We start from the raw sequence: 14,154 nt of genomic DNA on the forward strand, positions 1-14,154 counted from the left end.
GATTATTTAATGCATGTTACTTGTAATGCATTGTTAGATCAAAAAGTAATCTGATTAAATAATGCATGTTACTTGTAGTGCATTACTTGTTACATCAAAAAGTAATCTGATTATGTAATGCATGTTACTTGTAATGCGTTTCTTTATTCGTAACAACAAAATGTAATTTGATTACGTAATGCACATTACTTGTAATTGTTAGATCAAAAAGTAATCTGATTATGTAATGCATGTTACTTCTTCTAACACATTACTTTACTTGTAACATCAACCAAGTAATCTGAATGCGTTATGCCTGGCCCAACACTGCTCATTTCAGATGAGATTTAAAAAAATGTATCACTAGGCTTTCTCAGAAGAGGGGCTATGCTAGAAATGTGTCCATCTCTAACATAATCAGAATTATCTGCTAATAAGGATAAATTGACATACTCTGGCACACTGGAGGGAGCATCTGAGTGTTTCCACAGTTGTACATTGACAGGCTGTAGACATTTCTGATGGAATCACATCATCATGTTCTGATATCCAAGATACACAAAGTGCAACTTGTATGCAGGTCAATTGCCTTTGCAATATTTCGGATTTATATATATTTTTTCATATATTTTATAGTTTTCACATGATTTGATGTAATTGTATTGATTAGTTTGTTAAATACACATAATTTATCTGTTTGATTATTGTATTATGTTTAATACAGTATCTCTTCAGTTTAAACTATAAATGCATGCTGTCCACTCAAGTGGACATCTGAAAATCTCTTTGAAAAATGTGTTTAAAAAAAAAATCAAATCAAATCTTGTTTTTCATGCCCTAAGAGCAATAAAAACACAAAGGAAAAAAAATCCTGACTGAGGATATGATAATTCATGCATGAAAGGGTTAAATAAAAAACATTGATATAAAATAATAATAGAAATATTGCTTTTTTTATTATGAAGTGATAGGACAAGGTGAGATGTTTAATGTAGAAACATTAGAATAGAAAACAATACATTTTCCCCGCTGTGAACAACATAGGCAATGACAAGAGCTCCTTTACTGTCTATGGTTCAGCTTCAGTCTCACGCGCGTTCGAAAATGACGTCATAAAAGAAGTTGAGCGTTGTCATGGCTCTTAGTGTTGTGTTTGTCAGCTAACTTAGTTCAGCGGTGTGAAACACATAACTTACCCTACTACAGTCAGTCTTCGTTGTTTGTTTTGCAGTTTATTTGATAAAGTTACCCAACTGGACAATCATGGCACAGAACATGAGAAAGCCCCTCGCTCAGTGCCATTTCCCCTCAACATCCAGAACCGACGCGGCTACTGCACCGAGAAATGAGAGAAGTGCTGAGGGTAAGTTAAATCAAATGACCAAATCCATCCACACGACCACGCATTAAACCATAATTAAACTTAAGTTTTTTCTTTTAATTCCAAGACATGTCTTAAATATTAGGGGTGGGGAATCGATAGGCCTACAAGGTCGGACATCCGGGACTTTTAAGGCCGTTACATAGTCAACGCATCGGTACGCATACGCGTCCGCATGGCTATGCATCGCTACGCTTTGGCCGCCATTATGCGTCGATGCGTAGCCAAATGTGTCGTCCTAGTTTTTGATACGCGACGCACTGATGCACGCAATACTATGCGTTATCGGTGGGGGCGACATTGCAAGAATTGTACATTAATTCAAATATATCATGTTAACAGAAGAAGAAGGTTTGAATACAATGGCGTGCGAGGAGGAATAATTATACGAGCTTATACCAGCATTTAATATCCGCATTTATACGACAGTTCATCACAATTAGTACACTCAAATAAAATTGCGTTGGAAAATGCCTGGAGAGAGGTTGCAATCGCGATGGGAAAGACAGAATCAGGTGAAAACGGACTGGAAAAGTGCCCGTGACAAATTTACCAGCCTGGTTATATGAATTAATGATTTATGGATATGAATTAATGAATTAAAATACCAAATTAAAATGTGTAATGGTTTTTACATAATTTTAATAATACCAGATAATAAAAAATGCGTAATAGTTTTCACATAATACCAAATAAGTTAAAATGTGTAAAGTGTTAAATAATAATAAAAAACTCATGCTTCAAATCAAACTTTTATCAATTTATTTGTCATTGCCACCCAATCGTAGCACACTGTATTGGTGGGGAAACACGCCAGCATCTGATAAAAAGTAATCAGCCAGCTGCTCCCTTAAGTGCCGCTCTCCGAGAGGGTCTGCTGCTGCCGACCGAAAACCGTGGTCCGTCGACCATGTTCTGGTCCCCAACAACGTGCTGCCTCCACTCCACTCTCCAGGCTGGACCTCTCCGGTGTCAGGCGTCGCATCCACAAAGGTGGCGGGCATGTATCTGGCACGTTCAGTGGATGCCAGAAAGTTGTGGAGAGCCACGCACGCCTTCACGAGCTTCACCGCTTTTTCAGGTTTGCAGTGAAAAATCTACTACCCTCTGTTGCGTTACCGGTGTATTGCATTTTACGCATCGCCCGTGACGCTTGCGTCTGCTTTAACACTATGAAAGGAAGCGCGTCGCTCGCGTCACTCGCGTTGCTTTCTCGCGTAGCTCGCGTTGACTATGTAACGGCCCTAAAACAAACAAGCCCCCGCCATTAAGCTACACGAAAGCGGGAGATAAATACGCGTCTAAAATGAATCTAAATAGAAATGTAATCTCAAATGAATGGACAAATTGAGGGACAAATCAAAGAATAACAAAATAATACCACTGCAGGGATGGTCACTCAATTTTCTGCTATGTTATGACATTGCTATGCATAATGGTCGGCAGCTCTACACCGATAAGCAACAATGAAATGCACTAGTATTTTGTTAGGCTTTTTTGGCTTTTTTTTATAAACTGTGTCCCTCACTGACATTGTAGCTACAAGTTGTGCCACTGACAGACTGAGCTCATTACAGCAACGCCACTTTGTAACACAGTGCTTTTGAATGAACAGTTTTTTTAATGAATAAAAAAATCGATAACATAGTTAATATGTAATCGATGCTTGATTGGTATTTTTGATATACATTTGTTTGTTTATTTATTTACAAAAAAAGGCCAAGGACACAAAAGTGCCTGTAGTTGGAGAATCACCCTTAAACATGACTGCAAGTGTAGGACACATGGTATGTACACATGGTGTTCAGGGGATTTGATGAGGTGGGCCATGCTTTTGGGTTGTTGTACCAAGACTCAGCTGGATGCCGATAGGGACAAGATTGTAATGTTAAACCTACAAGCAGCAGCTGTGGTACCTGGTCAATGCAGGCGCTAGGAGACTGTCTATATATTGATACGACATTATGTAATAACAGATGAAGAAGATATAAATTCATATAGCTAGCTGCTAGCGCCTTTCACAGACATAACGTTAGCAAGTCACAAAGCCTTTTACATGAGTGTTTTATTATTCACTTCTCACCACCGACATACATCCGCATACACAGATATCATTCATTATTAATACAAAGTAGTCCGTTAGTATCCATAACTGACATAATCCACAGCAAAACTTCTGTGAATAGATACCTTTTTGATTTGCCTCGGGCATTGACTTCGGTTTGTTTTACCCTTCGTGGCCGGTTGCTATGCAGGTCACATGATTAGTGACGTAACGCCGACCGCAAGAATAGTATCGCTATATTTTCTGAGGCAATACTGTAAAATTATCTGTTTTACTTTCCGATTTTCTTCATTGGTTTCTCTATCTTTCACTGCTTGAGAACATGGGTTGAATCCGAAATCGCCCCCTAAACAATCATTCACTAAGTTATACCCTAAGTTGGTCCACTGATACTGTTCGCTTGAAGGAGTGAATGAAAAAGAGTGAGTGAATCCGGACAGCCGTTGAGCGTTGTGTAGCTATGTTACACGTTAATACTGCAATGTAGGACAGAGACGCGATCTGACACGCGTCCCATTTTTGAAATGTTCATTTAAGACTTTATTTAAATCATTTTAGACAGCTCTTATGAGGACATTTGACAAAACGGACGTTTTGGCATAATTTGTGTGTAATGATTTGCTCAAGCCCGAACACCGGTAACACCGACTATCTAGCAATCCTGGAGCTCAATATTCATGTGAGAGGTCTCCTATTCAGAGAATAATTACGTCGTCATGTTTCCTGAATGTTCAAGAACAAGTTTTTGCACTTCAGTTGAAGATAATGTTTACAGAATTAAATGTGACATTTAATTAAAATGAGTTGAGCAGTCTTATTTTGCTCATTTTTTGTGATGTCTTTGAATAATATGGGGAACATGAATCGCAATATATTGCTTACGACAATATATATCGAGAATCGCAATAATATTGAATTGTGGCCCAAATATCGCGATACTATCAAATTGTCACATCGTTGCCAATTAAAAAAAAAAAAAAAACTACAATTGTACAATACAATTTGGTTTACTGCCATATCTCAAATATTACTCTCACTGCTGTCCATGCTTGACAGAATGTCAACTGTAACCATTAATCTTTTAACAGACGACATTCTGAGCCGGTTTAAAATCGGCAGAATGCTTGGTGAGGGAGGATTCGGCAAGGTTTATGAAGGGAAGCGATTGGCAGATGGTCTTGAGGTATAGTCATTTCTTACATTTTTCAATTTAGCAAATTCTTTTTCGTCTCGCTATCGCTATCCATTTCAAGTCCTTTTATTGTATGTTATGTTCACTAGGCTATGTGGCGCAATTTACATGTTTGTAAATGTAATCGTAATGGGCTAAATGTTTTGTTTTGTTGATCAGGTGGCAGTGAAATTTGTCAAAAAGTCAAAGAGCATGGAATACATCAGAATTGTAAGTTTGATCATGAAAACAACATTTTTCCAAAACTGGACAAACATTTTTTATTCTAAAATCTTATAAAAAATCCTACAACCAACAATGATCTTTCTTCCAGCCTGGTCATCCTACACCCGTCCCATTAGAGGTCGGCATGTTAAAATATGTTAATAGGGACCCCAAAGTTAAAGAGATCATTGAACTGCTGGACTGGCAGGACCAGCCTGACGGATATATCATGGTCTTGGAGCGTCCCCCACACTGCGAAGATGTGTTTCATTTTTGGTATGATCGCAAACGCAAACTCTGTGAGGAAACGGCACGGACTATCATGGCACAGGCAACAAGGGCTGCTCAGACGTGCTGTGACCGAGGAGTTTTCCACAGCGACATCAAGTTACAAAACCTGCTGATCAACAAAAAAACACTTGAGGTCAAACTGATTGACTTCGGGTGCGGGAGATTCCTGAAAGAGTCCGCCTATTACAGCTTCCGTGGTATGTATTATGAATCAAGGTTTGAAAAGAGTTTTTATTTTTTAAATTTAGATGAATATGTTCTCACTAAATATGTCGCCTCACGCCTGGTTTGGCCATGGATTGATCTCACTTTTAAAACTCCAGAATTGTGAATAAAAACAACTAAATTATTCATTTACTCTAATGGATACATAAGGTGTTGATACACGGGGCAACTTTTTTGAGCGATGTTCCTTGGGCGCTTTCTCATTGAGAATGGGCAACAAATTTCTACCTTGGTACTTTAGATCGGTCATGGGCCCTGTATCTCACCTGGTTGCCTGTTAACGGCAACATTGCTCAAAAAGTTGTATCCCCCGTGTATCGTCACCTGGAGAAAACATGCTATGGGATTTCAAACTTAACCATCAGACAAATCTCTTTCTAGGCACAAGAAGGTACTGTCCACCTGAGTTCCACACAAGGGGCAAGTACCACGGTAAACCAGCTACTGTGTGGTCTCTGGGAGTGCTCTTATTCGTAATGTTGTTTGGACGCTGTCCAGAACCCGAAGACCATCTGAGGATTAATGACGACATGTGGCCTGAGTGTTACTTGTCCAACGGTAAAATTGCATTCATTATAAAAAAGATGATCAATTATAATTTCAAATCACCACAATAGAACAAATGAAACAAAGAAGTAACAGTAACACCAAAACCAGAAAGCTTTATAAAATATGGCTGTTACCAGTTCCAGTTTTTTTTTTTTAGCGTACAGTATAGCGTAGTCTAATCTCACAGCTTAATAGAAAGACAGCAGGTGTAAAGTTTAAGGTCTCTTCACAGATTGCCGCAACCTGATTCGATGCCTCCTGCGGGAAAACCCAAGAGAGCGGATTGGTTTGGAGGAAATCATTTCCCATAATTGGTTTAAGGTATTGACCATAATAAGCTAGAAATGAATTTGGATTTACAGGTGGAACTCGAAAAATTAGAATATCATGCAAAAGTTAATTTATTTCAGTAATTCAACTTAAAAGGTCAAACTAATATATGGTAGAGAGACTCATAACATGCAGAGTGTGATATTTCAAGCGTTTATTTGTTATAATTGTGATGATTATGGCGTACAGCAATGAAAACCTTTTCACAATGAATTTGGGGTTTCATCCATATCATATCATATCATATCATACCATATCATCACAATTATAACAAATAAAGGCTTGAAATGTCTCACTTTGCGTGTTATGAGTCTCTATGGTCTCGTTTACACTGCATGGTTCAAGTGACCCAAATCCGATTTTTTCCTCTCATGTGGCACAGATCGGATATGACCAGTGAACGTGTAAGCAGAAAAAAACGCATGGATTTCGATTTTCTCAGATCAGATTCAGGCCTCACTCATATGTGGTAATAAACCAGATATAAATCGGATACGTGCATTTACGTGTGCCATGTAAGCAGACATATCGGATATTCCCCAGTAAATGCGAGACGTACGTCATTAAAAAGTGCGCGATTATAGGCGCGATGGAAGAAAGGATACACACAGTGGACCAATGCGGCGGTTTCATGTCTTTTGAGTGTTTTGGGTGATGAGTGCAGGCAAAAATGCAGGGTTGTTACAGAAATAAATCTCTATTTGAAGACATTTCACGAGATAAATGAGGCATCGTTTTAAGTGCTCGCTACAGTGCCTCTCCTCTTATTCTCGGGCGTACGAGACCAATGTTTTGATGACTTTTCAAAATATTGTGGAAAGAAAAACACTGGATAATTTTATTCGCATCTGCATCCATTGAAGTTCGTGCTGTTTTGCTTAATTTCCCGGGTCAGAACGTCTGCATTTGGTAGTTTCAGCAGTGTATAGTGTAAATGCAAAAATCGGATATGGGTCACTTTTAAAAGATGATGTAAGCGGGTTGTCAATAAAATCAGATATAGTCAGAAAATCGGATTTGGGCATCAAGACCTGCAGTGTAAATGCAGCCTATAACGAATTATTTTTACCCTCGCTCAGGTGTGCGACTCCCCCTCAACATCCAGAACCGACGCGGCTACTGCACCGAGAAATGAGAGAAGTGCTGAGGGTAAATCAAATGACCATTACAAATCCATCCACACCACCACACATTATACCATAATTAAACTTAAGTTTTTTCTTTTAATTCCAAGACATGTCTTAAATATCTAAACAAGTTTTGTTAAAAAAAGAAACTACAATTGTACAATACAATTGGGTTTACTGCCATATCTCAAATATTACTCTCACTGCTGTCCATGCTTGACATTTCATGTCAACTATAACCATTAATCTTTTAACAGACTGCATTCTGAGCCGGTTTAAAATCGGCGAAATCCTTGGTTTTGGAGAATTCTGCAAGGTTTATGAAGGGAAGCGCTTGGCAGATGGTCTTGAGGTATAGTCATTTCTTACATTTATCAATTTAGCAAATTCTTTTTCGTCTCACTATCCATTTCAAGTCCTTTTATTGTATGTTATGTTCAGTAGGCCAGGGTTCTCAAGTTTGAGCAAAAGCTTGGAGTGAGATTACACGCGGTTAGGGGAGGAGCCATAATGAAGCCCCGCCCCACCCATCCCCGCCCCCAATTTTACCCATTGTTCATAATTAACCAGAACAAATTAAAATTATAACAATTAGTAAATCTGATAAATGACAGAGCAATTCATCACATCAAATACTCTTTAACGCAGTATTACAAATATAGCTAACCAAAAAATATTAAAAATTGCTCCAAACAGTTTCAAACAAATCTTTAAAAATTGCATTTTGATTTTTGAATGCGTCTTCTATCTAGACGAATGATTTATTGTGTGGTGGGACATTGAGAACAACTGGACAGATTAGAGTGCACCACCTCTTCCACTGTCTCCTCCTCTAATCTGGCAACCTTTTTAGGGGGCTTACCCTTTGGTGCCCAAAATGACAAAATATCTTTCTGCTTTTTTCCTGACATCTTTGAAAAATACAAATGCAACATTATGACAATGATTAAATTTTACCCAGAGCAATCTGCTGTAATACATCCTTAATGTAACTAGAAAGACTATTAATATTACAGTATAGACCATTTCACAAGATGTAAACAACACAGGTCCAGAAGCACTTCCTGTTTCAGTTTTTTAACACTACATAAAAGCTGGGATAAAATACAACCAACAGAACATTTAAAACTGAATCAAAAAGTTAAACAAACATCTTTAAGATGTTTTCTTTACATGTGAAATAAAGAAAACCGTTACAAACTGAAACAGGAAGTGCTTCTGGACCTGTGTTGTTTACATCTTGTGAAATGGTCTATAATATAATTTAAAATAAAATCAGTAAATCTTCATTCCTTTCCATACCCACTAACATTTCTCTTAGTTTCAGATAACGTAAGATAGCCAAACTGAGCCTGGTTGCAAAGTAGTTGTAGAGTTTTTGACTGCATCAATAATAATTTGTACGATGGGCTACATATTAAATGTTCTAGCCCAAAAATGTTAGACGAGCTTCTTCCAACTTACCTTCTTCTCCATCACGACACATGTGTTCGCGCGATGTTGTTGGTTACCTAGTAACGAACGTACGGTGGCCGAGGATTTTCCGTCCATTTCCGTGTGTTCGCGCTACTGAATGACATGTCATGTATAGATCAGTGGTGCACGCAGCGCGCATATATGTTGCCTAGTAACGAACGCAATCTGGCAGAGATACGCGCTGGCGGCAGGAAACTTCACTTTGTTTGCCTGCGCCTCGTATACAACGTTAGAAAGCTTTCAGCCAGGACAACTTGGTTGGCATTGCCTTTTCAGCGTGAGAAACACACAGTGTGGCGTGTGAGCGTGTGAACCGGTCGAAATGCGTGTGTCTCACGGCCAATGCGTGAGACTTGAGAACCCTGCTATGTACCCTAGGCTATGTGGTGCAATTTACATGTTTGTAAATGTAATTGTAATGGGCTAAATGTTTGTTTTGTTGATCAGGTGGCAGTGAAAATTGTCAAAAAGTCAAAGAACATGGAATACATCAAAATTGTAAGTTTGATCATGAAAACAACATTTTTCCAAAACTGGACAAACATTTTTTATTCTAAAATCTCATAAAAATCCTCTAATCAACAATGATCTTTCTTCCAGCCTGGTCATCCTACACCCGTCCCATTAGAGGTCGGCCTGTTAACCGCTGTTAATAGGGACCCCAAAGTTGAAGAGATCATTAAACTGCTGGACTGGCAGGACCAGCCTGACCAATATATCATGGTCTTGGAGCGTCCCCCACACTGCGAAGATGTGTTTGTTTTTTGGGATAATCGCAAACGCAGTCTCTGTGAGGAAACGGCACGGACTATCATGGCACAGGCAACAAGGGCTGCTCAGACGTGCTGTGACCGAGGAGTTTTCCATGGCGACATCAAGTTACAAAACCTGCTGATCAACAAAAAAACACGTGAGGTCAAACTGATTGACTTCAGGTGCGGGAGTTTCCTGAAAGAGACCGCCTATTACGACTTCCGTGGTACGTATCGGCATGTTGTTAATGTTGTTATGTTGTTGTTAACGGCAACATTGCTCAAAAAGTTGCCCCGTGTATCGTCACCTGGAGAAAACATGCTATGGGATTTCAAACTTAACCATCAGACAAATCTCTTTCTAGGCACAAGAAGGTACTGTCCACCTGAGTTCGACACATTGCAGAGGTACCATGGTAAACCAGCTACTGTGTGGTCTCTGGGAATGCTCTTATTCCACATGGTGTGTGGACGCTTACCAGAACCCAAAGACCATCTGAGGATTAAGGATAACACCTGGTCTATGTTTCACTTGTCCAACGGTAAAATTGCATTCATTATAAAAAACATGATCAATTATAATTTCAAATCACCACAATAGAACAAATGAAACAAAGAAGTAACAGTAACACCAAAACCAGAAAGCTTTATAAAATATGGCTGTTACCAGTTCCATTTTTTTTAACTGTACAGTATAGCGTAGTCTAATCTCACAGCTTAATAGAAAGACAGCAGGTGTAAAGTTTAAGGTCTCTTCACAGATTGCCGCGACTTGATTCGACGCCTCCTGCGGGAAAACCCAAATGAGCGGATTGGTTTGGAGGAAATCATTTCCCATAAATGGTTTAAGGTATTGACCATAATAAGCTAGAAATGAATTTGGATTTACAGGTGGAACTCGAAAAATTAGAAAATCATGCATAAGTTAATTTATTTCAATAATTCAACTTAAAAGGTCAAACTAATATATGATAGAGAGACTCATAACATGCAAAGTGTGATATTTCAAGCCTTTATTTGTTATAATTGTGATGATAATGGCGTACAGCTATGAAAACCTTTTCACAATATTCTAACTGAATTTGTGGTTTCATCCATAATCATCACAACTGCAACAAATAAAGGCTTGAAATGTCTCACTTTGCATGTTATGAGTCTCTATAACATATTAGTTTCACCTTTTAAGTTGAATTACGTAAATAAATGAACTTTTGCACAATATTCAAATTTTTCGAGTTTTACCTGTATATTAATATTTGGAAGACACTTTTTTGGTCTATTTGTTTGATATGTTCTTAGTTTATTGTGAAACAGGAAAAGTCAAGGTCAGATCTCTTATATGTGTAATGTATGTTTATCATCAACCTGTTAGAAAGGGAAGCGATAGTCAGGAGAGACAGAAGAGGAGGAGTTGGTCGGAGCAGCAGCTGAGGTCAGGGTCAGAAAGTGGACGATCAGACCACTGCAGCCACTAGCGAGAGAAGTTTTCTGTTTATTAGAGCTCTGTACATCATTTTCAGAAAGATTAATGCAATCCCATATATACCTGGAAAACTGGCATGCCACCTGCCAATTAAATAATCCAAGAAAGTGAAAACATGTATTTCTGTTACTTTGAATAATGGCGAAAGGTGAAATGTGTATTTTTCTTCTCAAATTATTTTTCCCCCAAAACAGTTGCTGTCAAAACCCAAATTTAATGGACTGGAGAAGATCAAAACATGGACATACATGGCTGCTACGGGACTGAATGTGACCCCTGGAACGGATTACGCACAGGTACTCTGTTTCTCTGTCCAGGTCGTATCCAGATTGAGTCGACGCGGCTGAAAAGCATCAACCATTTGAGGAAAATGAGATGCCGATGAGAAAGAGGACAAGGACGGGAAGTTTTGTGAAGCTGCCGTCTCTTCATTATCGCAGCTCAGACCAGACCACTGCACCGATAAATGAGAGAAGTGCTGAGGGTAAATCAAATGACCATTACAAATCCATGTTTTATATTTTAACAAAAGAATCACCATAATGGGTATGCAGTGTGTAATTATTATGTATTTCACACAGAACAGTTAGATATTGAGCTGACACTTTTTATCCAAAGCATCATTTATTTAAGACGTGAAATTCTCTACTGGACAGTGCCTGTGCTCTCTAGAGGATCATGGTCTTCAGATACCTCTATCCAGTGGTCTTGAAGTCGTTCCTCCTGTAGATCCGCAGGTTCAAACCCCTTCAGCTCCAGTCCACCACAGTCCAGCACCAGATCACAGAGTGGACGTAACAACTGAGGGTGAGTTTACTGCCATATCTCAAATATTACTCTCACTGCTATCCATGCTTGACATTTCATGTCAAATATAACCATTAATCTTTTAACAGACGACATTCTGAGCCGGTTTAAAATCGGCAAAATGCTTGGTGTGGGAGGATTCGGCAAGGTTTATGAAGGGAAGCACTTGGAGGATGGTCTTGAGGTATAGTCATTTCTTACATTTAGCAAATTCTTTTGCCTCACTATCCATTTCAAGTCCTTTTATTGTATATAATGTTCACTATGTGGTGCAATTTACATGTTGTAATTGTAATGAGCTAAATGTTTTGTTGATCAGGTGGCAGTGAAATATGTCAAAGTCAAAGAACATGAAAACAACATTTTTCCAAAACTGGACAAACATATTTTATTCTAAAATCTTATAAAAATCCTCCAACCAACAATGATCTTTCTTCCAGCCTACACCCGTCCCATTAGAGGTCGGCCTGTTGTTAATAGGGGCCCCAAAGTTAAAGAGATCATTGAACTGCTGGACTGGCAATTATTTTTTCCCTAAAAATTTGACTCTTTTTTTTCTTCTCAACAGTTGCTGTCAAAACCCAAATTTAATGGACTGGAGAAGATCAAAACATGGACATACATGGCTGCTACGGGACTGAATGTGACCCCTGGACCGGATTACGCACAGGTACTCTGTTTCTCTGTCCAAGTCGTATCCAGCTTGTGCCGACGCGGCTGAAAAGCATCAACCATTTGAGGAAAATGAGATGCCGATGAGAAAGAGGACAAGGACGGGAAGTTTTTTGAAGCTGCCGTCTCTTCATTAACGCAGCTCAGACCAGACCACTGCACCGATAAATGAGAGAAGTGCTGAGGGCAAATCAAATGACCATTACAAATCCATCCACACCAACACCCATTATACCATAATTAAACTTAATTTTTTTCTTTTAATTCCAAGACATGTCTTAAAAATTGTAAAAAAAAACTACAACTGTTACAATAATCGTTACATCATAAGAAGAATGGCATCTATGCTAATTTTAGTGTCTTTGTTTATCCCCAGGTTTTCCCGCAGCCTGCCGGATCCAGGCCGTATCCAGATCTGACGAAGACCTAAGTCTGGACACGATGATGATGACAATGCAGTGCTAAAGTGCTAACTAGCCTCTCCCTATGGAGGATCCCTTTCCCACTCTACAGATTAAGCGATGTGAATTCGTTTCGCGTCCCTACCCTGAAATGATTCGAAAATCTGTATCAAATTTTGTTCAGGCATGAGGGAATTTAAAAACCTGCGCGCATATATTCAAACGCACATAACTATAGAATCAATTCTTAATGCGCATGTGAACATAATCAGCAGGGCTGTTACTACCAATTTATCAAAGGTTCGCGTTTAAAGTCTATTTAGAAACATTTTCACGTGACAGTTACTGTAAATTCGGCCTCTAGTTCATAAACGCCAGAGGAGAACTGGCCCCCGACTGAGCCTGGGTTCTCCCAAGGTTTTTTTTTCTCCATCGGGTCACCTGATGGAGTTTTTCAGTTCCTTGCCACTGTTGCCTTTGGCTTGCTCAGTTGGGGATATTCAAATCAATTATACTACAGGGCTGTTGAACGCTTGATTCTGATTGGTTGAGAACGTTCTAAAGGTATGCAATTATTTTCATGGCTAAAGTAGTTTCAGGCAAGTTTGAACCCGCATTACAGTTCCATATCACTGCGCGTAGTTAAAAGGATACAATTCATAACAAGAGAAGACATGCAGCCCCATGCGCTTGATCTGCAATTTCCGATGTCTAACTTCACAATCAATTGACACATACAGTTTAATTTTAATAAATAAAGTTTAGTCCTATCTATAATAGGCTAAATAGAAAATTAAACTGAATAGGCTATATAAATAAATTAATAGTCCTGCTGCACGGATTTTCGTAATTATTCCAGATAATATAACAAATAAATAATTATTGCTAGGCCTACTTGTAAAAAAGTGCTTTGTGTGTTTCATTAATTGGGTTATCTACTGTCAATTATAGAAAACATTAATGAACGAATTAATTAAAACGAAGTTAATAAATAAATAATAATATTGACGCACATGCTTTTCTGTCTCATTATTTCAACGTCTCTCTCTCTCTCTCTCTCTCTCTCTAATAACTGCATTAATTTGTTCCTTCATCTGAATTAGTACAAATGTATTTAACCTCCATACCTCCATAAGGTGTCTTTCTGGTACTGTTCAAGATTCAGTTTTAAAATTAACGGGGCTATAGACCCCTTTTGCGCCGACGTCACAGTTACGTCA

General features: G+C 38.7%; 1 protein-coding gene across 1 annotated transcript; it reads left to right on the forward strand.

The window, feature by feature from the left end:
* Positions 1 to 1,242: 1,242 nt before the first annotated feature.
* LOC120465426 (uncharacterized) lies at positions 1,243 to 13,946 on the forward strand. The gene is made up of 18 exons (XM_089118168.1): positions 1,243 to 1,342; positions 2,316 to 2,441; positions 4,514 to 4,608; positions 4,777 to 4,827; positions 4,931 to 5,309; positions 5,719 to 5,895; positions 6,119 to 6,207; positions 7,296 to 7,365; positions 7,601 to 7,695; positions 9,267 to 9,317; positions 9,420 to 9,798; positions 9,937 to 10,113; positions 10,333 to 10,421; positions 11,249 to 11,538; positions 11,711 to 11,861; positions 11,951 to 12,045; positions 12,430 to 12,719; positions 12,910 to 13,946. Exons 1-14 carry the CDS (start codon positions 1,243 to 1,245, stop codon positions 11,399 to 11,401), a joined length of 2,031 nt encoding a protein of 676 aa, XP_088974294.1. The 3' UTR covers positions 11,402 to 11,538; positions 11,711 to 11,861; positions 11,951 to 12,045; positions 12,430 to 12,719; positions 12,910 to 13,946.
* Positions 13,947 to 14,154: the final 208 nt, after the last annotated feature.

The sequence above is a fragment of the Pimephales promelas genome, chromosome 12, assembly GCF_988280905.1.
Source record: "Pimephales promelas chromosome 12, fPimPro1.hap1.1, whole genome shotgun sequence".
Classification (NCBI taxonomy): Eukaryota; Metazoa; Chordata; class Actinopteri; order Cypriniformes; family Leuciscidae; genus Pimephales; species Pimephales promelas.

Coding starts and splice junctions, on each gene's coding strand:
- LOC120465426 (XM_089118168.1), top strand. CDS start 1,243: ATGGCACAGAACATGAGAAAGCCCCTCGCTCAGTGCCATTTCCCCTCA. Junction 7,696..9,266: donor GCTTGGCAGATGGTCTTGAG/GTATAGTCATTT, acceptor TTTGTTGATCAG/GTGGCAGTGAAAATTGTCAA. Junction 10,422..11,248: donor TTTCCCATAAATGGTTTAAG/GTATTGACCATA, acceptor CCCCCAAAACAG/TTGCTGTCAAAACCCAAATT.